The following is a 23,779-nucleotide window of genomic DNA, read 5'->3' as shown; positions in this document are numbered from 1 at the left end:
GTGCCAGCCAGTCCGCACGCCGCACGGCAGAGCAAAACGCCTTCTCTCGGGAGGAGGCGGCGGTAGGGCGAGTGAGACCAGTATAGCAAGGAGTGCATTCCTGCTAAGCATGAGTAAGCCGTGTCCTCCCTTGCTGATAATCAGCCCCTGAGCAGCCGTGAGATCAGAGCGCCGGGATCTGAACCGGAAAAGTGTGTGCGCGCGCATTGCAGCCCGTGGGGGCTACTCGTTTGATCCCCCTTCAGAGCGGAATAAAGAAACACGTGATCTACGGTCTCTCTTAAGGGCGCAGCGTGGGGGGGCTGGCGTGTCATTTGGGGCCGCGGGTTCCGCATCTAATCGCTGCGCTATTGAGACCTACCGGTTGCGATCACCCACATGCAGCCTGGCCGAGCCACATTACCACCCATGTCAAATACATTCCCACCAGCCATGTTACATCCTGCTGCTACAGACACATGTCGAGAAGCAAACATACATAGGGCTTTGGGGAAAGAGGTTTAGAGCTGAGTGTGTTGCAGTTTTTCTGGTTTTGGATTAAGGTCCGCGGTGCGAGAGGCAGTTTAAAACTGGGCTATTTACAGTCTCCCTTTCTCTGGTTTAGGGGGTGGAAGAAATTGAGTCCCTCTCTGGGCATGGGAAGGATGTGATGTGTTACACAATGCAGTTCTTTCTTGGACAAAGGTATACAACTACTACTGCTAAGGCAGAGTGGTGAGTATCTGACAAACCGATACTACTTCTAGAGAGGAGCTCTCCATCTATCCAGCATGTATAACAAAGTGATTATAGGCAGAGAGCTAAATGGAGTATGTAAAAAACCGAGGGGTGTTAATCTGTCTGGAGAGAAGGGGCGATAGTTTAAAACTAGATCGGGGAGGGTAGATTTTTCCGCCGTTGGGAATCTAGGGGAGGAGAAGTAAGATAAAATGGATGTGTTAAAGCCCGGATTAGGATTAGGATAGGTTGGGGACTGCCGTGTTCCCGCCGACGAGGCGTGGAATTTCAGGTTGTATTAGGGGGGTTGCTCCTGCGGGGCTGGTGGCAGCTGGTGTAAGGTATGTTCCGCTCTGTGTGAGAGTGGAGGAGGGTTATGCGCTATTAACTTCTTTCCCTCTGGAAACTAGAGGGGAATTTTCTTTTTCGAAAGCCAGACCTATCCTGCTGAGATGCTTGGTGCACAGCCCGTAACTACCTCTGACAATTGCCTGCGGAGGACTCGGCTTACTCTGGCACCACTCCTCGCAGGGTTTAGCCTGCCGACACGGAACTGCGATTAGCGAGAGTCACCCTTCCAGTCCGTGCGAGTCCTGCGCTCCGCATTCATTGATTCCCATGGGACTGAGTCAGGAGCGGCCGAGCCCTGTGCATAGGCACGGATGGATGTGGCTGTAGATAACCAAGCCAGTCCGGAGGAAACAGGACCAATTTCGGCTCTGATGCAAACGGGCGCGCACCTCCGCGTAGCTGGTCCTTTCCAGGCACTGGTAGGGATGCAGAGTGAAGGGTGGGGTGCGCTGTAGCAGGAGCTGGTGCCTCGCCCGCCAGGCTTCCCTCCCCCAGCTCTGGTAGGCTCTGCCTCCGGGAGCGCGCTGCGCCCTCCCCTTGTGGTTGTCAGGCGAGAGGCGGAGCCGCCTTCAGTCCCTTGTAGCAGGAGCCGGTGTTACTCGCGGTCACTCAGAGCCGCCTTTATCTTGCTCCACTGCAAGGGGGTGGCACTTGGGAACACCTTATTTTACCGTACACGCTATAAATACACCACCCGGAATGGGAGCAGGGCTACCGGCTGCAGCGGGACACAGGAACGCACCGACACCCGGACACCAGCAGCAGCCAGACCCCGAGAGCCGGCAGTGAGACTCGCCTCTCCAGGCCATTTGGTGGGTGTAGGCTGCTTGCGGCGTCCCCTTAGTCTGAGCAGGTGCTGGGGTGAATGGCCGCTGGAGCTCCCTCCCAAGGCGGCTTGGGGGGACCTGCCCCGCGTATCACGGGGATTCTCTTACTTGTATTCAGGCTGGGCTGCACTGAGTTGTGTTGCTGCCATCCGATGCTCCCGCTTTGCCGTCCCCATCCCCCACGCGCGTGCTTGCAGCCGCGGGGTGGGGACTGGAAGAAGTTGCTCTTGCATCTCCTGAAAAACAGCCCGGGTCCCCTCCTCCCCCCCGTTCGCTGCTGACTTTGGTGATGCGGACAGAGGATGCCGCGAGATTTTGGGCAGGCGCCCCTCGGGAGAGGGTCTGCACGCTGAGATGCTGGGTGGGGGCAGGGAGCGTGGCGCGGGAAGATGCGGGGTGCACGGGCAGAAGGGTTAGGAGGAAAAATCGGAGGTAAAGCGCGGGGGGAGGGGATTAAAATGGGCGTCTGAAGGGAATAGTGAAAAGGACGGTGTGCGATGGGGGCGGGGGGAGGGGAGGATGAAGCCCGGGGATTTACGGGTCGGAAGAGGAAGCACTGAGAAGTGCGGGTTAGCGCATGGCGCAAAGCCCTCCCTCTAACCCAGCTCTCCTGTCCCTGCAGCCTGCCCCTGCGCGTCGCGGCCAGCAGGCTGAGCGAAGGGGTCTGGAGACACGAGGCCTCGCTCCCAGACGCCCCTGCCAGAGGATTTAGTGGGGCCGACGGAACCCGCTGTTGTGCCGAGCTGCCTGGCGCTGCCCCCGACCCCCTCTGGCATCATGATGCAGATTTGCGACTCCTACAGCCAGAAACACTCCCTCTTCCATGCCATGAACCGCTTCATCGGCGCCGTCAACAACATGGACCAGACGGTGATGGTGCCCAGCCTCTTGCGGGACGTGCCGCTGATGCTGGAGGAGCTGGACGCGGGGGGCGGCGGGGAGGGGGACCCCCAGCTGTCGCCGGGCGACGCCAGCGCCTTCTTCTCCCGCCGGGACATGTACAGCCATTACCTGCTGCTCAAGTCCATCCGCAACGACATCGAGTGGGGGGTGCTGCAGCAGGGCGCCGCCGAGGAGGCCGGCCGGAAGAAGGACAAGCTGAGCGGGGACATTAGCCGGGGACTCCCGGAGGCCGGGCAGGAGGAGGAGGATCTGGAGCAGCAGTTCCACTACCACCTGAGCGGACTCCACACCGTGCTGTCCAAACTCACCCGCAAGGCCAACGTGCTCACCAACAGATACAAGCAGGAGATCGGCTTCAGTACTTGGGGGCACTGAGCCAGGGCGGGGCTTGCCGTGGGGTGGGGGGTGGGGGCGAGCAAGAGATCCCTATCTGGGGGGGGGGCGATATGTAGGGGGGGCACGCCCTGGGACAAGGCGCAAGTGTGTGCGCATGAGCGGGGTGGGCATGGAGGGGAGGGGAGGGGCGTGCCAGAGGGGGCTGTGGCAGTGGAGGAGGGGAGAAGGCTGACCTGTGGATGGGGTTGCGGGGGGGGGGGGGTGGAGCGGATTCGGACGCTCAAGGGGGAGAGGGAGGGGACCGTGAGGCATGGCAAGCACATCTTGGCCGGGTGTGCGAGCACCTGCGCGGCGTGGGGGATCTTTGCCTACTCGGCGGCAGCGGCAAAGCGCAGTGTGTGTGTGGGGCGTGTCAAGTTTCCCGGACGGTGGGAGCTTTGAATGAATGACGGAAGGTGGCCGAGGCCAGTTACAGCCGTCTTAGTGGAGACTGCATCACTTCTTTCTTTCCTGTTTTGCACTACTTTTATAACAATAAAAGACGTGTATATAAAGTGTAATATTTCATTGCATGCTCTTAGAATTGCAGTCACCTTATTTTTTACCAACGCACAAACAGAAAGATGTACATTAATCAATATTAGTTTATTCAATTTTTTTGCTCCTTCCAGGGTGAGCAGTTATTACTCCCCTCTAAATAAGGAGACAGAATTGTACATGTATTTCCTGGCTATATAGCTGGCTGATATGAGGCTGAAAATAAGCCAATGAAAATTTTAAAAAAACTGTTGTAAAAATTATAATACCCAGAATAGAGCCAGTTTACTAAACTACATCTCTGTATTTTACTGGACAAATGAAGGGTTCCATTGTTGTACATGTACTGAAACTTATTTAAAACTTTTTTTATCCAGATGTATATTCTAAAATAAAAAAGCAAATGTACTGACTAAGACTGGCTTAACATGTTTTGTTATACTCCCTGCATTAAGTATTCTTTATGTACATACACAACATAAATATGTTAATTGCTTTTCTAAATTATTTTAATGATGTATTTCCAGTGCTGTGTTACAAGGTCCTGGATACAAAGAGGTAATTTGCTTTTGAGGACTAGTTAACATATCTAAAACTGCTAAAAATGTGTCAGTAAATAGGCCTTATACAATAAGTTTTTAGTTACTTCAACTGTGAAACAGTAAGTATAGCTTGTCATGATGTATGTTACCAATATAAAGGTCAATCCCTGTTTAAACTGAAATATTTGAGAAGATACATTAATGGTTACTAGGAACCAGAATTGTCTGAATTTTATTCTTTGCATTTTTTTCATTTGTTGAAGACCCTGAAATTAGTGTATTCTTTCTCTTTCTCCATACATATAATATGTAGCTTTAGAGAGCGTAGCAAATAGTATGTTACATTGTTTGCTAAAGGCTTGCCCTTGAATAAGGCTTAAATTACATTGCAGAATATTTAAGATTAGAATATGTGTGTATATGGCAAACAGGGTTAACATCTTTGCTTTTCACATTATGGAATGCTTATATTTCATGATAAACACTAAATGTTCAGATGGAATATCACTTTCAATTTTTCATGTTTAGACTAATAGTTTCTAGATCTCTTAATGCACTTAATATTACACTGCCATGCAGCATATACCACTTCCCCCATTTAAATAAAAACCCTCTGTTTAGATTTAAAAGTCCTCAACACTCTTCTTAAACTCTCATGGCAATATTGTACGTAGTGCATGAGAACCAGACACAGCCTGTCAGTTTTTATTGTCCAGGTTGAGTAAAGTAAAGAAAGCAAACAGTATAAATTAGGTATGTGAATGTTTGTTTAACTGGTGGGGACTGGAGCAGCTCCCCACCTGCTCGGATTAGGGGACTGTTCCAGCCCTGTGACCTGTTGTGGACAGGGGCTACTTCAGCAGAGCCCAGCATCCCGCAGTCAAGAGCTATTCTTGCATTCTGGCAAGAGCAGCCTCTGTCCATGGTGAGGACCAGCAGGCAGGGACTGCCCCAGCCCAGAGCCTGGCGGGGGGAGCCATTCCAACTAGCATGGAGCAACCCCCTTTCTATCTTCCCCTTTAATTGGTTAACTGGTTAAATAATATGTTTAACTGGTTAATCAATTAAATGGGCTTTTACCTCTCTGATTTAAATGTTGAAATATATTCAGAAGTTCATCAGTGCTTCCAATGCTAATTAGGATTGGAAATTAGGAGGCTTTTAACCACCAGAGGTGTAAGGTTCTGGAACAGCCTTTCAGTAGGAACAGTTAGAGCAAACAATCCAAGTACTGTAGTTTGAAGATGGAGTTTTAAGTTTATGAACAAGATTATATGACTGGTATTGCATAGTCCTGGATTTGATGACCTAGGAGGTCCCTTCCAGTCCTTTGATCCTAATAAAGTATTTATTAATGACATAAGAGAGGAGACCTTGAAAAACATAACTGGCTTTTTAACCTAACAATCTCCCATTAGTAACAGTGCCAATCAGTCTGTTCTACCTCTGTATCCCCTTCCTAATATGGTGGTGCATAGGAAAATATTAGAGGTAATGAGAAGTACTAAAAGGAATTCCTAACTTCTCAGCTGGCTCTCTGTTAGTGCACATAGCCTGATAAATATAAGATGCTTTGCCTTGGCCTTGTTTTCAAGTTTTGTGCTTCTGTAAGTTTTGGAGGAAGGCATTGTTCTGCTTTATTATCTAGTTCTGCATCAGTTGTTTTACCAGAAAACCCACCTTAAAACTACATCATGAACTATGTTTAAAATTGCTTCTTAAAAAGACAGGCCCTATTATTTTAAATTTATCTAATTTTGAATTAGTTGTAATCTCTCCCAGTAAAGATTTAGTACACGCTCAATTTATAGTGCCAATCAAACCCATAAATACATTAGTAGAAAATATTCTTTAGTATAATTGATACTATAGTCTCATCTTGAAAGTTACATTCAATTTTGGATACAATTATATCATAAAAAAGGTCAAGAGGGAGAGCAATGGAAATTATTAGAGGTATTTGGGAATGAAAAGAGGGTATCCATATGAGAAAAAGCTTAAGGTGATATAGGACTATATAATACAAATGACTGTAAAGAAGCAATTCAAGTCCTTCCCATGATTTAAGTCATGGGGCAAATATTGGATCTGATCTGCTAGGGTTAGGCCCAGGCAGGCCCTCACACTGTTGTATTTACCTGAGCTTCCTCAGATATAGGGCATCACAGCTCCTTTGGCCACAGATTGCCATTCACAGCCAAATGGAGCTATGATCGCCCTTACCTGTAGAGATGCAGATAAATATAGACTAACCTTGGTGAGCCAGAGTCATTTTATTGCCCACCCCTGATTTAAGTAAAAGAGAACCCTTGATGAAATAAAAACCCTTCACATTTAAAAACATAAAAAAATATATTTCTCCAATGCAAAATCCAAAGAATGTAATTCTTAGCTGTCATGTTATTGAAGAAAACAACTCTGTTTAAAACATATGTTTAAAATTGCATATAAATAATATCTGAAATGTCAGTAGCAAGGATAAAATTTCGAAGTCCATCACTCTGATTCCTCCCTTAATAGTACAGTGTTGCACCATTAGCTGTATTATTGGAAGTTGTATCTGCCTTTGAAGTACTAGGCATTTGTAAATGTTGAAGATTAAATACTGGACTGGATAAACGATTGGTTTGTGCCAACAAAGCAATTCTGATTTACATAAGAACATAAGAATGGCTATACTGGATCAGAAAAAAAGGTCCATCTAGCCCAGTATCCTGTCTGCTGACAGTGGCCAGTGCCAGGTGCCCCAGAGGGGGTGGACTGAAGACAATGATCAAGTGATTTGTCTCCTGCCATCCTTCTCCAGCCTTGACAAACAGAGGCCAGGGGCACCATTCCTTACCCCCTGGCTAATAACCTTTTATAGACCTAACCTCCATGAATTTATCTAGCTCTTTTGTAAACTCTGTTATAGTCCTAGCCTTCACAGCCTCCTCTGGTAAGAAGTTCCACAGGTTGATTGTGCATTGTGTGAAGAACAACTTTCTTTTATTAGTTTTAATCCTGCTACCCATTAATTTCATTTGGTGTCCTCTAGTTCTTGTATTATGGGAACAAGTAAATAACTTTTCTTTATTCACCCTCTCCATACCACTCATGATTTTATATACCTCTATCATATCCCCCCTCAGTGTTCTCTTTTCTAAACTAAAATGTTCCAGTCGCTTTAGCCTCTCCTCATATGGGACCCGTTCCAAACCTGTAATCATTTTAGTTGCTCTTTTCTGAACCTTTTCTAAGGCCAAAATATCTTTTTTGAGGTGAGGAGACCACATCTGTATGCAGTACTCAAGATGTGGGCATACTATAGTTTTATATAGAGGCAGTAGGATATTCATCTTTTCTATCTCTTTTTAAATAATTCTTAGCATCCTATTTGCTTTTTTGAATGTCACTGCACATTGTGTGGACGTTTTCAGAGAACTATCCACGATAACTCCAAGATCTCTTTCCTGATTAGTTGTAGTTAAATTAGCCCCCATCATATTGTATGTATAGTTGGGGTTATTTTTTCCAATGTGCATTACTTTACACTTATCCACATTAAATTTCATTTGCCATTTTTTTGCCCAATCACTCAGTTTGGTGAGATCTTTTTGAAGTTCTTCACAGTCTGCTTTGGTCTTGACTATCTTGAACAGTTTAGTATCGTCCTCAAACTTTGCCACCTCACTGCTTACCCCTTACTCTAGATCGTTTATGAATTAGTTGAATAGGATTGGTCCTAGGACTAGTTATACCTCTCCATTCTGAAAATTTACCATATATTCCTACCCTTTGTTTCTTGTCTTTTAACCAGTTCTCAATCCATGAAAGGATCTTCTCTCTTATCCCATGACAACCTAATTTACACAAGAGCCTTTGGTGAGGGACCTTGTCTAAGGCTTTCTGGAAATCTAAGTATACTATATCTACTGGATCCCCCTTGTCCACATGTTTGTTAACCCCTTCAAAGAACTCTAAGGGTATGTCTACACTACAGCACTAATTCGAACTAACTTAGTTTGAATTAGTTAATTCGAACTAAGCTAATTCGAATTAGCGCAGCTAGTCTTAAAAACTAGTTCCAATTAGCGTTTTGCTAGTTTGAACTAGCATGTCCACACTGAGTGGACCCTGAACCGGGGTTAAGGATGGCCGGAAGCAGTGCCGGCAGGGCATCAGAATAGGACTTAGAGCGTGGAGCTGCTGTCTCAGGCTAGCCAAGGGCTGTGCTTAAAGAGTCCCGACCCCCACCCTGGACAGACAGTTCTCAGGGGTTCCCCGCTTGCAAAGCAGTCCTGGCTTGGAGTGCCCTGAGTGCCCACACTCGGCACATCACAGCACTCGGCCATCAGCCTGGCTGCACTTGCCGCAGGCTGCCATTCAGGAAGAGGTCAACCAGGGGGCTGCAGGAGAGCTTCCACCCCGAGGAGCCCGCAGAGCCACCCCAGTCCTCCCCATTGGGGGCTTGTACCCCATTCCTCCCTCACCCCCTTCCACTTACCCCTCCCTAGCCCCCCCTTCCTGATGTACAAAATAAAGGACACGTGTGGGCAAAAATAGAAACTGTCTTTATTGAACAAAACTCGGGGAGACTGGGAAAAGGAGGTGGGAGAGGGGAAGAGAGAGGGTGGGAGAGGGGAGGGCAACTAAAATGATCAGGTGTTTGGAACAGGTCCTATATGAAGAGAGGCTAAAGAGACTGGGACTTTTCAGCTTAGACAAGAGGAGACTGAGGGGGGATATGATAGAGGTCTATAAAAGCATGAGTGGTGTGGAAAGGGTGCATAAAGAACAGTTCTTCATTAGTTCCCATAATAGAAGGACTAGAGGACACCAAATGAAATGAATGGGTAGCAGGGTTCAAACTAATAACAGAAAGTTCTTCTTCACAAAGCAAATAGTCAACCTGTGGAACTCCTTGCTGCAGGAGGCTGTGAAGGCTAGAACTAGAACAGAGTTTAAAGAGAAGTTAGATAAATTCATGGAGGTTGGGTCCATTAGCCAGGTGGTATTAGCCAGGGGGTAGGAATGGTGTCCCTGGCCTCTATTTGGGGAAGGCTGGAGATGGATGGCATGAGACAAATGGCTTGGTCATTGTTTCGGTCCATCCCCTCCAGGGTCCCTAGTGTTGGCCGCTGGTGGCAGACAGGCTACTGAGCTAGATGGACCTTTGGTCTGACCCAATACCGCCATTCTAAGCTCAGGGCTCAGGGTCGGGGGTTTCACTGGTCCACCCTGATTTTCACGCACACCTGCTCCTGGGTGGCCAGGCTGGTAGCTATCCTGCCCTAGACAGCCACTTTCCTGTGCCTAGTGCGGAGGTCGTGGATGAGGTCCATGATCTCCGCACTAGACCAGGTGAGCGCCCGCCTCTTGCGGACATGGGCAGTCTCCTGGGAGCCACCAGCCTGGTCTCGGGAAGAGGCGGAGGGCTGGGTTACAGCAGGTGGCTGGCTCGAGCCGTGCTAGGTGCAGGGTCTGCCGGCTGGGTGCTGGCAGGCTTGCATCTGGCACGGGCACCGTAGCCAGCCCGTGCCCCTTTAAGGGCTCCGGGGCCGGGAGGGGGGCAGAAGAGTTTCCTTGGTGGTGCCCAGAGTGGCCACCAGGGAAAGCTGGGGAGGACTAGCCTCCCACTAGTTCGAATTAAGTGGCTACACAGCCCTTAATTCGAACTAGTTAATTCAAACTAGGCGTTAGTCCTCGTGGAATGAGGTTTACCTAGTTCGAATTAAGCGCACTGCTAGTTCGAATTAAGTTTGAACTAGCGGTTTGCATGTGCAGCGCCTATCACAGTTAATTCGAACTAACGTCTGTTAGTTCGAGTTAACTTTGTAGTATAGACATACCCTAATAGATTAGTAAGACATGATTTCCCTTTACAGAAACAATGTTGACTTTTGGCCAACAAATTATGTTCTTCTACGTGTCTGACCATTTTATTCTTTAATATTGTTTTAACTAATTTGCCTGGTACTGACGTTAGACTTACCAGTCTGTAATTGCCAGGGTCGCCTCTAGAGCCCTTTTTAAATATTGGCATTACGTTAGCTGTCTTCCAGTCCTTGGGTACAGAAGCTGATTTAAAGGAAAGGTTACAAACCACAGTTAATAGTTCTGCAATTTCACATTTGAGTTCTTTTAGAACCCTTGAGTGAATGCCATCTGGTCCCAGTGATTTGTTACTGTTAAGTTTTTCAATTTGTTCCAAAACCTCTTCTAATGACACTTCAATCCGGGACAGTTCCTCAAATTCATCACCCACAAAGGATGGTACAGATTTGGGAATCTCCCTAACATCCTCAGCCGTGAAGACAGAAGCAAAGTAATCATTTAGTCTCTCCACAATGGCTTTATTGTCCTTGATTGCTCCTTTTGTATCTCGGTCGTCCAGGAGCCCCACTGTTTTTTTATCAGGCTTCCTGCTTCTGATATGTTTAAAAAACATTTTGCTATTACTTTTTGAGTTTTTGGCTAGCTGTTCCTCAAAATCTTTTTTGGCTTTTCTTATTACTTTTTTACACTTAATTTGTCAGTGTTTATGTTCCTTTCTATTTACCTCATTAGGATTGGACTTCCACTTTTTAAAAGATGCCTTTTTATCTCTCACTGCTTCTTTTACATGGTTGTTAAGCCATGGTGGCTCTTTTTTAGGTCTCTTACTATGTTTTTTAATTTGGGGTATCCATTTAATTTGAGCCTCTATTATGGTGTCTTTGAAAAGTTTCCATGCAGCTTGCATGGATTTCACTCTAGTCACTGTACCTTTTAATTTCTGTTTAACTAACCTTCTCATTTTTGCGTAATTCCCCTTTTTGAAATTAAATGCCAGAGTGTTGGACTGTTGAGGAGTTCTTCCCACCACAGGAATGTTAAATGTTATTATATTATGATCACTATTCCCAAGCGGTCCTGTAATAGTTACCTCCTGGACCAGATCCTGTGCTCCACTCAGGACTAAATCGAGAATTGCCTCTCCCCTTGTGTGTTCCTGTACCAGCTTCTACAAGAAGCAGTCATTTAAGGCATTGAGAAATTTTATCTCTGCATCTCATCCTGAGGTGACATGTACCCAGTCAATATGGGGATAATTGAAATCCCCCATTATTATTCAGTTTTTTATTTTGATAGCCTCTCTAATCTCCCTTAGCATTTCAGATTAAATGATATTTACAGACAGGGCCTAGCTTTTAAGAAATGTCTCCCTCAAAGGTGCCCTCTAGTATCACAGTGAATAAAATATTCTCCAAAGATAGGACTTACAAGAAAAGGCAAGGTTTTTTTAAAACCTACTATAGTTTTATATATACCAGAAAAGATACAATTTGTGAAATAGTAGCAATTTTAACTCACCTTTGATTATAAGAAAATAAACCATATAAACTATATTTCAATTATTGGTAGAGTAAGTCTCAAACCCCTTTGCAAACTACAAACTGATTACAGCTATATATACATGCTGTCTACCAACTACTAAAAGACATTGTTCATGGAATATGCCAGTTGCATGAGACCACGTACAATATACCTCTGTGGTTTAGGTATTAAATTATACCTTTCTGCATATAAAGCCATAAGAAGGCAAAAGTTTTTCTATGCTTTTGAAAAACCGCTCTGGTGTTAAGTCCTGCCCCATGCAGACAAATACTGCTGTAAAGTCATTAGCCCTGCTTGCTGTGCAGTGGCTTTGGCACAGTTCCCTACACCCTTCTTTGTTGGATGTGCATGGAGAAAAGGGCTGCTTGGAACCTCTTCCCTATCTGGTGCACCTGCAGAACATTGCCATAATTTACCTGCAAGTAAATTACCTGCCATAATTTTCCTACTGTAAGAAATCAGTGCTTCTTGCGGAAATACTATTCTGCTCCCATTCGGGCAAAAGTCCCTTTTGTGCAAAGCTTTTGCACAAAAGGGCCAGTGTAGACAGCTCAGATTTGTTTTCCACAAAAAAGCCCCGATCGTGAAAATGGCGATCTGGGCTTTTTTGTGGAAAAGCGCGTCTAGATTGGCACGGATGCTTTTCCGCAAAAAGTGCTTTTGCGGAAAAGCATCCGTGCCAATCTAGATGCTCTGTTCCGAAAATGCTTTTAACGGAAAACTTTTCCGCTAAAAGCATTTCCGGAAAATCATGCCAATCTAGACGCAGCCTATATGTCTATGTGCAGTTGTGGCCTAGTGACAGATTAACAATCTGAAACCATTATCTTGACACCAGCCTTGACTAGAAACTATGAGATCCCACTGGAAAATTTGGCATCCATTGAACCATATGTTGCTCTCCCCACTGTTGTGTTGAATGAAAGGAAAGCAAATATACCTTTAGGTGATATTATATTTTCTACATAAGCCACACTCCTGAGTCTGTTGCAGCCAGCTGAATCTCTGATGACTTGGCATCAATGGAAATTGGAACTCCACCAAAGGCTAGATCTGGTGTCAAGACAGAGGGCTTCCATTTAAATGGGCTGGCCACTTGATTGGGGATGTGGTAAGTTTGAGGAAGGGCTCTGCACCCTGTTCCATAGGGAAAGAGGGACAGTAAAACCTATCTTCCTCCCAGCTGAGGGAGGGAAACGACTCTGTGAGAAGATCCTTACAGAGATTTCCTCCAACAGAGCCCTTTCCTACAGATTTTAACATATTACTGCATCATTTATATTTGGCCAGCTATGAGCTGCTTGGTGCTCTACAGCCTAGCCAAAGGGCACAGTCCATGTTGCAAAGGGCTTATTCAGCTAAGAAGATAACATAGAGACAAAAAGATGGGATATAACAAACTATAAATCTGGGCAGAATGCAAGGAAAGAGGTCAATACAGCAAAATTACAATAATTGGTTGCATGGATTTTGGGATTTGTTTGTCGCATCTAAAAAAATAGAAATGCCCAAACATACTATTTTCAAATTTGTAAAGTAATTAATTTTCAGACTGAGGCCTGATATGCCAAGTTTAGGTCCAAATTAATTGTAGTAATCAAGTTACAAACTCTCTTAGAAAAGGAATTTGCAAATGACATTGCTGCAATTACTCAGCTTCTTGTTATACTACCCTCTACAAGAATCAATGCTCTTAAAAGGAAGTCCCCCCTCACACCAGTTCCTACTTATCTGCCTCAGCGTAATGGAGTGAGAAAAACACCTCTTAGATCTGGGCTTTTGTGTAGTGCTTGCTTAACACAGTAATAGATGGTATATAAAAACCATTGAGAGATTAGAGAAAAAGCAGGTGGTGCCTCTGTATTAAATCACAAGCCATTAAATGAGCTTGCCTAGTGATGTCTGTAGGATCTGTCATGGTATTAATTAAATAGTGTTGGATCTTTTTATTTAGGATTATCTACATATGAATAATTCGAAAATAATTCTTCCTTTTTTTTTTTTTGTACGTGCTCCGGGTGTGCAGTGTGGCTCGCGATCAGCCCTGAAGAGCGCACCTGAGGCAGGGGTCTGGGCCTGGTCACCAGCACACACCGAAGCTGCTCGCTCAGCGAGTAAACCTGAAGCGTGGCCCCCAAATGCTGTGGGTAGGACTGGGCTGCACAGAGGAAAGCTACACTGCACGCGCATGGGCCAGGCAGGCCGGGGGCAGGGCCGAGAGGCAGGCAGGCACTGCTCCAAGGGGCGAGCAGGGACAGAGCTGCCATCCCTTCCTCCCATTTCACGGAAGCTAGTCAGTGGGGAAGGCTGTGGGTGGCAGTAGTAGCCTGGCAAGAGGCAGGGGGGCACCAGCAGGGCAGTGTTTGAGCAGGCTGGAGGTGCGGGGGTTTGGCTGGGGAGGGTGAGAGAGGGGGCTGGGCGTGGCGTGCAGAAGGGCTGCAGCCAATAGGGCTGCAGGCAAAGAGGCCAGTTAGTGAGGAAGCCTGCTGGCGGTGCTGGTAGGATGGCGAGAGGCTGTTTGGGAGTGGGGAGGGGGTGTCTTCTGGGCTTGGAGTAGGGGTGTGGTGATACAGGGTGACGTTATGATACCACTCTGTTGTCCCACAGGAAAAAAATAATAATATTGAGAGAGAAATCTGACCAATCTACTGCTTTGGTTGGTTCTTGGCTCAGTTTTTGGGAAGAGAGGAGAAATTATTTGAAAACAGTGATTTTTGTGTGAACTATAGCCCTGGCTCTAAAATATTTAGAAGTAATCTCTGTTTCCCTTGCTTCTCTCATAATGTAGATTATCCAAATCCAGATTCCCCAGAGACTCTCACAAGGCATTACTCTACGCAAACATTTTTTTTCTCTATTTTTAATATCCAGATTTCTCAGATTTCCTATTTTATCCTATTCAAGTCTGAAATTGGCCTCTTAAAATGTGTCATTATGAAAAGGGGAATAGAAATATTAGTGGAAATATGGCATAGAAATATATTTATTTCCGCAACTCGCATGTATGGCACCTAGGATAAGCTCCCCAAATGCATGCAGTTATCTCCCCACACTAGTACTTTATTACAGTGTAACTTTAAAATGGGAATGCATGTGCTTATAATGGTTGTTCTTGAATGCAAATATATGAATAATTAAACAAATGTACAATCTACTGCTTTTTTGTTGGAAGATATTGGCCAGTACAATATCTTTTGGGGGGTTTCATGTGTTAGTAACTTAAGTGGATAGCTTAAAAAAAAGGCCAACAAAATCACTTACACTGTACAGAAACAGCCCAGGCCTTCTAGGGAGCAGGGTAAGGAGGGGGGCAGAATGAGTGCACCTGGCTTCAGCAATTAAAATCTACTTGTATCAGGGCTCGTGACCCCACATGGCCCCTACCTGTCACCTATTTACATACGAAGTCCTACAGTGACATATAGTCTACACAGGATGAGACTAATACCATTGTCTTTATTCAGACTAAACTTCAATTGACTTCAGTGAAAGTTTTGCCTGAATAATGATCACAGGGTCACATAAAAAGTGATTTAAACCACCTGCCTCAATGGTTGCCTTCCTACTTGTCCTGCCAAGATTTCCTTTAACGTTCTCCCTCTGTACCCCAACAAGACCATTTTTCTCGTGGGCTATTTCCTTCCCAGTTCACTCCCCTTTCTCTTCAACCCATTCACACTGCTGCTCCTCCCTCAAAACACAAGGCTAGGTCTTGATCTTATTTCATCATCTGAGCATGTCTGAGTTTTGAATTGAACTGAAATGGATAATAATGGAATGTGATGTGGTTCTATGCTGCTTCCTTGTTTGAATATTACTACTTTTTATTAACTTACTATTTTTATACGGCTGGGCTGATCTTTAATTTTAAAGATGATAGGTGATGGCCAATCAATACTTTGAAAAATGTCAGAATATATAAATAGCACTACTGAAAGCAGACCCATCAATGCAGGAAGCTAGTTTATATTGCTGAAGTACATTGTATTCTTTTGATGTGCCATCATAATTTCCATTAGCATTAATAGTAATGTCTCCCTCTCTCTCTCTCTCTCTCTCTCTCTCTCGCTCACACACACACAAAATATACCCATAGTCCGCATGTACGGGGAAGAGGAGGAACAAGGTGGTTGTTAGAATGTTCTGCATGAACTTGTTACCTGCACAAAATGCTTACACTTTCTAAGGGCACCCACTCTTATCCATTCCCAAGGCTCAGGCATAACCCCCTCAATATAGGCACCCACCCTCACCTGTTTGTAGGGCTCAGGCATAACCTTTCCAATATAGGCACCCACCCTTGCCCTTCTGCAGGTTTAGGTTGTAGAATCTGTAGAAGCTATTTTATGTTTAGTTAGAAGCCATCTTGTATATCAGAAACCATTTCAGCTTTTCTCTCAAGCACGTAGACCAGAGTGAACTTTCTGTCACCCCGTGAGAAGAAGCCTACACGATGGGCTATGGGTATGTGTTAATTGGGCTGGTTGGGACAGGAGATGTACTCCCTCGTACCTGTCCGCCATCTTGTTGATAAGGCTTTGTTTTTCCAAATTTAATTGAGGATTTCTGTAATTGGATGCCCTGACGTCAGACTGTTTGGCTAAGGGTATAAAGATACTAGGATTGATTGTATTAGCAGCTTTACTGGGCCCGACTTTGCTGGGACCACGTTTGGCTCACTTTGCTTTACTGATCAATAAAGCAATCAGTTGTTAGCCGCCTAAACAGAGAGGAGCGTGTTTTTGCTTCGACAAGGTGTAACCTTACACTTTGCAGGTTTGTGGGATCTTTTACCAGTGTAAGAGCCTTACACAGTAATATCCTTCTTAATCTCTATTTATTAACAATCATCAAAAACAGATGCACACACCAGGCATGCAGTGCTCACCACGCCCAAAAAGACAGATGAACTCGTCTTGATGGCCAGTCAGGATCAGGTCCATCTGGGGGACTGCAGTCTCTCCAGGAGCTGTGTCCTGGAGTTGGTTCCTAAAGCACTTCCTTTTGGGCCCCAGTTTATATTGTGAAACCTGAGTCCTGTTTAGCTGTACCTTAACTAATTTATTTTAGTATAGTTTTACTAACCAATCATAACCGATAGTAACAACATTACCCACCACTTTAGTTTATTTACACCTGGCAAAATTAATTAGATGGCGGCTAGAAACAATTAAAAACCAGACAGAGATCAGACAGACAAACAATAGGAAATTGAGGACCATAATCATAGAATGAGGATTCCACAACAGTTTCTTGCCAGATGAAATGCTGTTAAACTAAGTTTTCTCTACCTGTCTTGAGATCTATATCTTTATCCGGTGACAGTGGGTGCCATGAGGACAGGATTTCCTTCTTACAGTCTCATGTGACACTAGTTTAATGCAATTTAGATAGAATGTGAGTATGTGACTTCAAGCTTTACAGCTAATAGCTGCTACTCTTCAGTCTGGTTGCAGAAGGAAGCTTTAGGCTGTCCATTATGGTTACAGACCTTCCAATTTGGCTACAGAAAAACCATATTGTTACACACTTACAAAGCTAGTAAATTGCATTTGAGTGCAGCATGCTGGAAAAAAAAGGAAATTGAAAACTAAGAAATCGGGAAAGGAAGATTGTGTAGTCTTTTCAGCTCTCACTGGCATCATTAGTGCAATATTTAATAGTGTATAAATGACTCTCTCAAATGTTTCCATAAAGTGGACCACATTTTAGTAGAGTGGCTACAAATTTCAGAAGCACCTACTTGACATTGGTGCCTTTGTTTCAGTTTTAAAACTTAGTGAGGAACCAAGGATAACATTTTCAAAAATGTCTAAGTGACTTGGGAACCTAAGTCCCAATTTCAAAAGTGACCTGCACTTAAAAACACAACTCCATTTGAAATCAATGGGAATTAGGTCCAGATATTCAAAGGTATTTAGACATCTAAGTAATTTCTGATAACGGGATTTAGGGGCTTAAATCACTTAAATGCTGTTGAAAATTCTCCCCGGCATCTTTTGGATACCCCCCTCTTCTATGCATTTACATAAGAATTGTTTATATACAAAAGTAATATTAAGGAATTCTTTATTTTCAACTGTTTTTAGCAACTGGAAACAAGGAAGAGAAACCATCATCATATTATCAATTGGCTGTCCTGGGATGGCCAGCACATGTTCTGAAGGCAAACAGTGCCAAAGCAGGAAGAGCAAAGTTAATGGAAATATAATACACTGACTTTAGGTGAGAGGAATAACTTAACTCAGCATTGCTCATGATGACCTCAATCCACTTTTAGTTTTCCCTGCAGATGAAATAGAAACAAACTTTTGAATTCTTTCCTATTAGTTGTGAATGATTAGGATATATGTGAATTTGTAAACACTCATGTTTTTCCACTGGCATACTCATTATGTTCTTTTGGAAGAGAAGGGATGTCTTCCAGGAATACGTGCAGGTAGACCAGTTTGATTGTCTTTGATGCTGGATAATTTAGTACCTCTGTGCAAAATTCTGTGCTAACATATATCTTGTGCAGTTCCTTTAACTTCAGTGATATTGAATCAGATATACTGATCAGGTCAGAATTTAGTATCGGTGTATTTAAAGAATAAGAATGAATACAATAAGTCTGCTTTGTACTGTAAGGGTATGTCTACACAGCAGGGCAAAACTTGAATTAAGCTATGCAACTTCAGCTACGTTAATTGCATAGCTTAAGTCAAAATAGCTTAATTTGGCTTTTGGTGCAGTTTGCACTCGTCCTTCGACTTCACTAACTCCTCGTGAAATGAGGTTTACAGGAGTAGGAGTAAGAAGCCCATTATTTTGAAATTATTTTTAAATAATAGGCTCACTGTGTAGACATACTCATTGTTATTCTGAAATAATGCTGCTGTGTAGACATGCCCTTAAGAGACCGATTCCTGCAATGTAACATATCTTTTCCTTTATAGAGACAAGGTGGGGGCCATTTATCTCTTATTGGATCAACTTCTTTTGGTGAGAGAGACATGCTTTCATTTTACTTTTCTTCTATTTATGCAAATAAGGCACTCCACTTTCCTTTATTACTCCCTTTTTGATGGTGTTATAAGGAGCAGGAGTGAAGACCTTTGCCCAGGCCACAAATCAATAAAGATAGGTGGTCATGAGCAACAGTGCCAAAGCAGGAAGAGCAAAGTTAATGGAATGATTCTAGGTGAGAGGAATAACTTGACTCAGCATTGCTCATGATGACCTCAAACCACTTTTAGTTTTCCCTGCAGATGAAATAGAAACAAACTTTTGAATTCTTTCCTATTGGTTCGGATATACGTGAATCTGTAAATACTCATGTTTTTCCACTGGCATACCCAATATGTTCTTTTGGAAGAGAAGGGATGTCTTCCAGGAATATGTGCAGGGCCTATCACTTCTTTGGGCGTCCTTTCATTTTACTGCATTATCAGCATATACCAGTGCTTTGTCCTTCAGCACATAGACGCTATTTTTAGCTGCCCTCCTTGTCACTCAAAGGGTTATCAACTAGAAGTTGTTCTGAGAGAAAGATGGCTCTCATATCTCACTGGACGAAGATCATCATGGCTAGGACACAGCTGTTCTTCACTCTTCTCTGAAGTGAGAATCTGGAGGTTTCCCAAATGTATATAGCAGAATGGTACCTTGCCACCTCACCATCAAACATGGCTCTCTGACATACAAGCATTTTGATTTAACAAGTGTCAAAAAGAACTTGATCTGCTCTGCTGCCCTGTAACACTTTCGTTTTTTATTCCATTTCTGAGACGAGACTGAATGCTCACATATACAAGGGAATAAAATACTCACAAACTATAGTTCAATGCACCATGATGATCTTTATTCTTTTATACCAATAATATGCTCATTTTGGCAGTCTATTCTTCCTTCTCTCAGATGATGGTCTTTCTCCTCTTGCATCATTTACACAGTAATCCTTTCTCTTCTTCTACACGTTAACATGATTAGCTTTCTATCCGACCTGTAAATCACAGCTTTTGAAGTCTGGCAATTTTTACTCACGTTGCAAGCTATTATCATTGGGTTATATTTAATTTGAGAGGACAGGGTGTTATTGTCTTTTCCTCCCTGCAGATGTTTTTTTTTAAATTATAACATATTCTGTGCAACCCCCTACTATGTTAATATAATATTACAGGCTGACATTTTAATCACACACAAGTCAAAAAATTCAAGGCTGTGTTTTCCTCAGCAATCGTAATTTGGTGTCTATGCACATGTGTCTTTTCTAGTCTTGCAATGTTATTACGTGGATTTGTTTAAGGTAAAATTCCAAGGCTCCCTGCTATGGAAAGAAAGAATTAATATGCCTGTGAGGGTTTGTACAGGCCTGCTCTGCCCTGAGAATGATCGGACCACTAGGGTCCACAGTGGAGCCTGAGAATGGTCAGACCATGGAGAGGGCTGTAGGGGGCTGTATGGCTACTTCTCCAGGAAAATGCTCAGTGGGATGGGGAGCTGCTATAATTCAAATTAGCTCACCAATTATCCACCCCCAAAACAGTCCTCTGTGGGTTCCTTTCCTCCTCACTCCCAGTACATGGCATCTGGTGGTTACACAGAGCTGCTGTCAGTGGACAGAGACATATGGGCCCCTGACAAAGGCATTGTGTGGGGGAGCATGCAGAGCCATGTGCTCCCTCCACCTTGGCTTGGACCGAACATGCTCACACAAACTGAGAATGCTCAGTAACACTGTCAGAGTCAGCTGCCCTCACTGTGCTCCCTACTATTGGCAGGGACAGGTCATTTCTAGGGTGAACAAGTGCTGAATCCCTGGCAGGGGGGAGGATGTGGCTCCTGAATGCTGCAGGGAACCCCTCTCCCCCTTGCTGGCACTGCTCCCCATCTTTGCCATTGGCCAAATTATGGCCAATGGGAGCATCCAGGGGCGTGTGTGTTCCCTGCAGCACACAGAACCATGTGGAGCCATATGCATTCCACCTAGAGCTGCACCAGGGAGGTGCCTGCATCCCCTGCCCCTGCCCCGTCCTGCCCAGACCCCACACCCTCATCCCACTCCCGCATCTTCCTTTTCAAACCCTGCACCCCATCCCAGTACCCTCCTGCACCCTCCCTCCCACCCAGACTGTGCACCCCCAGCCTGAGTGCACCCCTGCAAGACTCTGCACCCCCAGGTCCCTCCTATACCCTTCCTCCCATCCAGACCTCTCACCCCGTGCTCCTGTGCCCCCATTCCAGACCCCACACCTCTATCCTTAGCCCACACTGTGGTTTGATGAAAACATCACTATCCATCATGCTTTCATGCTGGACCCTATCCTGAACCTGGGCCAGTATGTTCCTATTGTATTTGGTGAATCTGTTGATACCAAGATGTTTCCTCGTGAGGTGTTACATTACCATCCCTCTGTAATGTGCTTACAGCCTGTGTCTAGTACCTTTTCGGTCTGAGTGGTTCTGCAAATTCAGCCCTTGTTCTTGCCAAGTTCTGTGAGCTGGGCCTGCCTCTTGCTCACAGCTTAGCTTTGCTTTATATTAACAAAGTCTTGACCATTATTGCCTACACCGCAAGCCTCATACCAGGCCTGTGGCACATGGGTTTATGGTTTAGGCCTCTTCTTACTGCAAACCAATCTTGGGTGAAATCATTTAATGATCTATATGTCTGTTTAAAGTGTATGATAAAATAGTTAATGGATAAATCACCTTATGATAATAGCATGATGTTTGGGAGGTTACATCAAAAGCCTAGTGTAGTCAAGAGGCTGTCAGGAAATGGTATAAGAAGACCACTTAGTCCTGATCTTGTCAACTCAGGTCTGCTTAAGTTTTCATGAAGGGGAAGCCTAATTCATAAGGATTGAGATCCCAGTCCTAATATGGTACATCCTGAATATGATGTTTGACATTGGATGCATGGACTAAATTCTAAGAGAACTCTTTGCATCAACAAAGCTCATCATCTCTACTATGAAACTGATCTTAGAACTACACTCATGTCTGTATGCACATTGATCTCTTAACCAATATTCTCTCTTTTTAACTTTAAAATAAATTTTAGTTTAGTTAATAAGAATTGCCTATAAGCAAGTATTTGGGGTAAGATCTGAATCATTCATTGACCTTGGAGATCATGTGTCCGATCCTTTGGGATTGGCAGCACTTTGTTTGACTTGAGTGCCTGGGTGAAGGCCTAATCCTGAGTTGCTTTAAGGATGTCATGATGTTGTTATCTGGGTAACCAACAAGGTATCATAGGCTGTGTCTAAACTACATGGCTCCATTGATGGAGCCATGTAGATGAGGGTTGTAGGCAAAGGGAAATGAAGCCATGATTTAAATAATCGCGGCTTCATTTAAATTTACATGGCTGCCGCGCTGAGCCGACAAACAACTGATCAGCTGTTTGTCGGCTCAGCGTGCTAGTCTGGACGCTCCCGGGCCGACCTGAAAGCCCTTTATTGACACGCCGTTATGCCTCGTAGGATGAGGTTTACCGGGGATGTTGATAAAAGGCTTTCATTTTGACAGGGGAGCGTCCAGACTAGCGTGCTGAGCTGACAAACAGCTGATCAGCTGTTTGTCGGCTCAGCGCGGCAGCCATGTAAATTTAAATGAAGCCGCGATTATTTAAAACGCAGCTTCATTTCCCTTTACCAAAAAAACAAATCTACATAGCTCCGTTGACGGAGCCATGTAGTTTAGACGTACCCATAGAGGCTGTTTTGTGCTAGCTTGGTAAATTTCACTATTGGAATATCCATTACTTGTGGGGAGTGGCTGCCTCCATTCTTTTCAGCTTCAGGGGGTAGCTGAGTTAGTCTGTACAGAAAAAACAACAAATGGTCTGGTAGCACTGTATAGACTAACAAAACATGTAGATGGTATAAATGAGCTTTTTAAGTGGGCTGTGCCCACGAAAGCTTATGATACCATCTACATGTTTTGTTAATCTATAAAGTGCTATCATTCTTTGCAGTTCACTCTGAGTGACCTTAGCTGGGTCCCCTGGGTCAGAGAGAGAGAGAAAGAGAGAGAGAATTTTTGTTTTATTTAATACTTGTAAGATGCCCTGCTACAATAGTGGTGGAGGCGGGTTAAAAAGCCTGGATTGCTGGGATAGCCAGCTAAGATAGCTGAAGCAGACTGTTTGGCTAGAGGCAGATAAATGAAAAGGCCGGGGTGAGAGAGAAATAGGGGAGATTGAAATGGAGCAGGGGCAGAAACAAGAAAGAGAGATGAAAGCAGGATATAGGGAGGAGAAAGCTTGAAAGAAGGTATGAACAAGAGAAAAAAACCAGAGAAACTGAAAGAGGAGTTGGTGAGACTATAGAGGAAAAATGAGAGACATTGAAAGAGAACTTAGGGTAAAGTGGGTGGGAGGCTGAAAGATGTCCAGTTTCCATTAAGGTCAATGTAAAGGTTCCTTTGACTTCACTGTGGATTGATTCAGACCCATTGGGAGAAGAGAACAGGGAGAAATAGGCCATGAGGAGGAGAAAAAAGGAGGCTGTTGAATACCAGGATATGGGAAGGAAAGAGGAGAGAAACTGGAAAAAAAGAACATAGGAAAAGAAAAGAAAAAGAGGAGGAAAAAGACACTGAAAGTGGAAGAGAGAAAGAGGGAGAGAAAAAAATAACCTGGGGAACAGGAAATAAAGTCTTATTAGAGCAGAGTACTCTCTGGAAAAGGGAAGGGAGAGTACAAACATAGCAATGTAACATCAAGCTGGAGAGAGAAAATGACAGAAAAAATAGAGAGTCAGATAGAGACCAGGACTGAAAAACAAAGCTTCAAGGAGGAAGGAAACAAATGGAGTGTGGTCAGAGAGAGAGACCACAATATTCAAAAGAAATTAAACATTGAAAAATTAGACTCAGGCAATGCAATGAAGCCTGAACACAAGCAGCACCAAGATATACAGAAGAAAGAGAGAAAAACCAGAGGGAAGAACAGGAAAAGGAAAGAGTAAAACCAGAGGAGACAATGTTTTTAAAAGTGTATTATTTTACAGGAAGTTTGAGGCCTTTATTATGCTGCAAAATAACACAAATTTATGAGTTTGTCTCATATGATACATAAAGTGCCTGACTGTGGAGAAGAGGTTTTGGAAAATCCAGTGGTATGTGAGAGAAGGTCCTGTGAAAATAGGGTACGTCCACATAGCAGTGTTATTTCAGAATAATTGACGTCATAACACTCTTTTGGAAGCCCTGTCT

At 44.3% G+C, this 23,779-nt stretch overlaps 1 protein-coding gene across 2 annotated transcripts; it reads left to right on the top strand.

The window, feature by feature from the left end:
• The first annotated feature begins 942 nt into the window (after positions 1–942).
• Positions 943–4,087, top strand: MID1IP1 (MID1 interacting protein 1). 2 transcript variants are annotated; one of them, XM_006133940.4, is made up of 2 exons: positions 943–1,880; positions 2,518–4,087. In XM_006133940.4, exon 2 carries the CDS (start codon positions 2,673–2,675, stop codon positions 3,171–3,173), a length of 501 nt encoding a protein of 166 aa, XP_006134002.2. In that variant the 5' UTR covers positions 943–1,880; positions 2,518–2,672; the 3' UTR covers positions 3,174–4,087. The 2 variants fall into 2 exon arrangements, with proteins under 2 accessions (XP_006134002.2, XP_006134003.2); XM_006133941.4 differs by lacking the exon at positions 943–1,880 and adding an exon at positions 1,961–2,327.
• Positions 4,088–23,779: the final 19,692 nt, after the last annotated feature.

This window comes from Pelodiscus sinensis, chromosome 1, assembly GCF_049634645.1.
Source record: "Pelodiscus sinensis isolate JC-2024 chromosome 1, ASM4963464v1, whole genome shotgun sequence".
NCBI lineage: Eukaryota > Metazoa > Chordata > Testudines > Trionychidae > Pelodiscus > Pelodiscus sinensis.
Note: the sequence above shows the minus strand (reverse complement) of the source record. Positions and strands in the feature narration are given on the sequence as shown.

Coding starts and splice junctions, on each gene's coding strand:
- MID1IP1 (XM_006133940.4), top strand. CDS start 2,673: ATGATGCAGATTTGCGACTCCTACAGCCAGAAACACTCCCTCTTCCAT.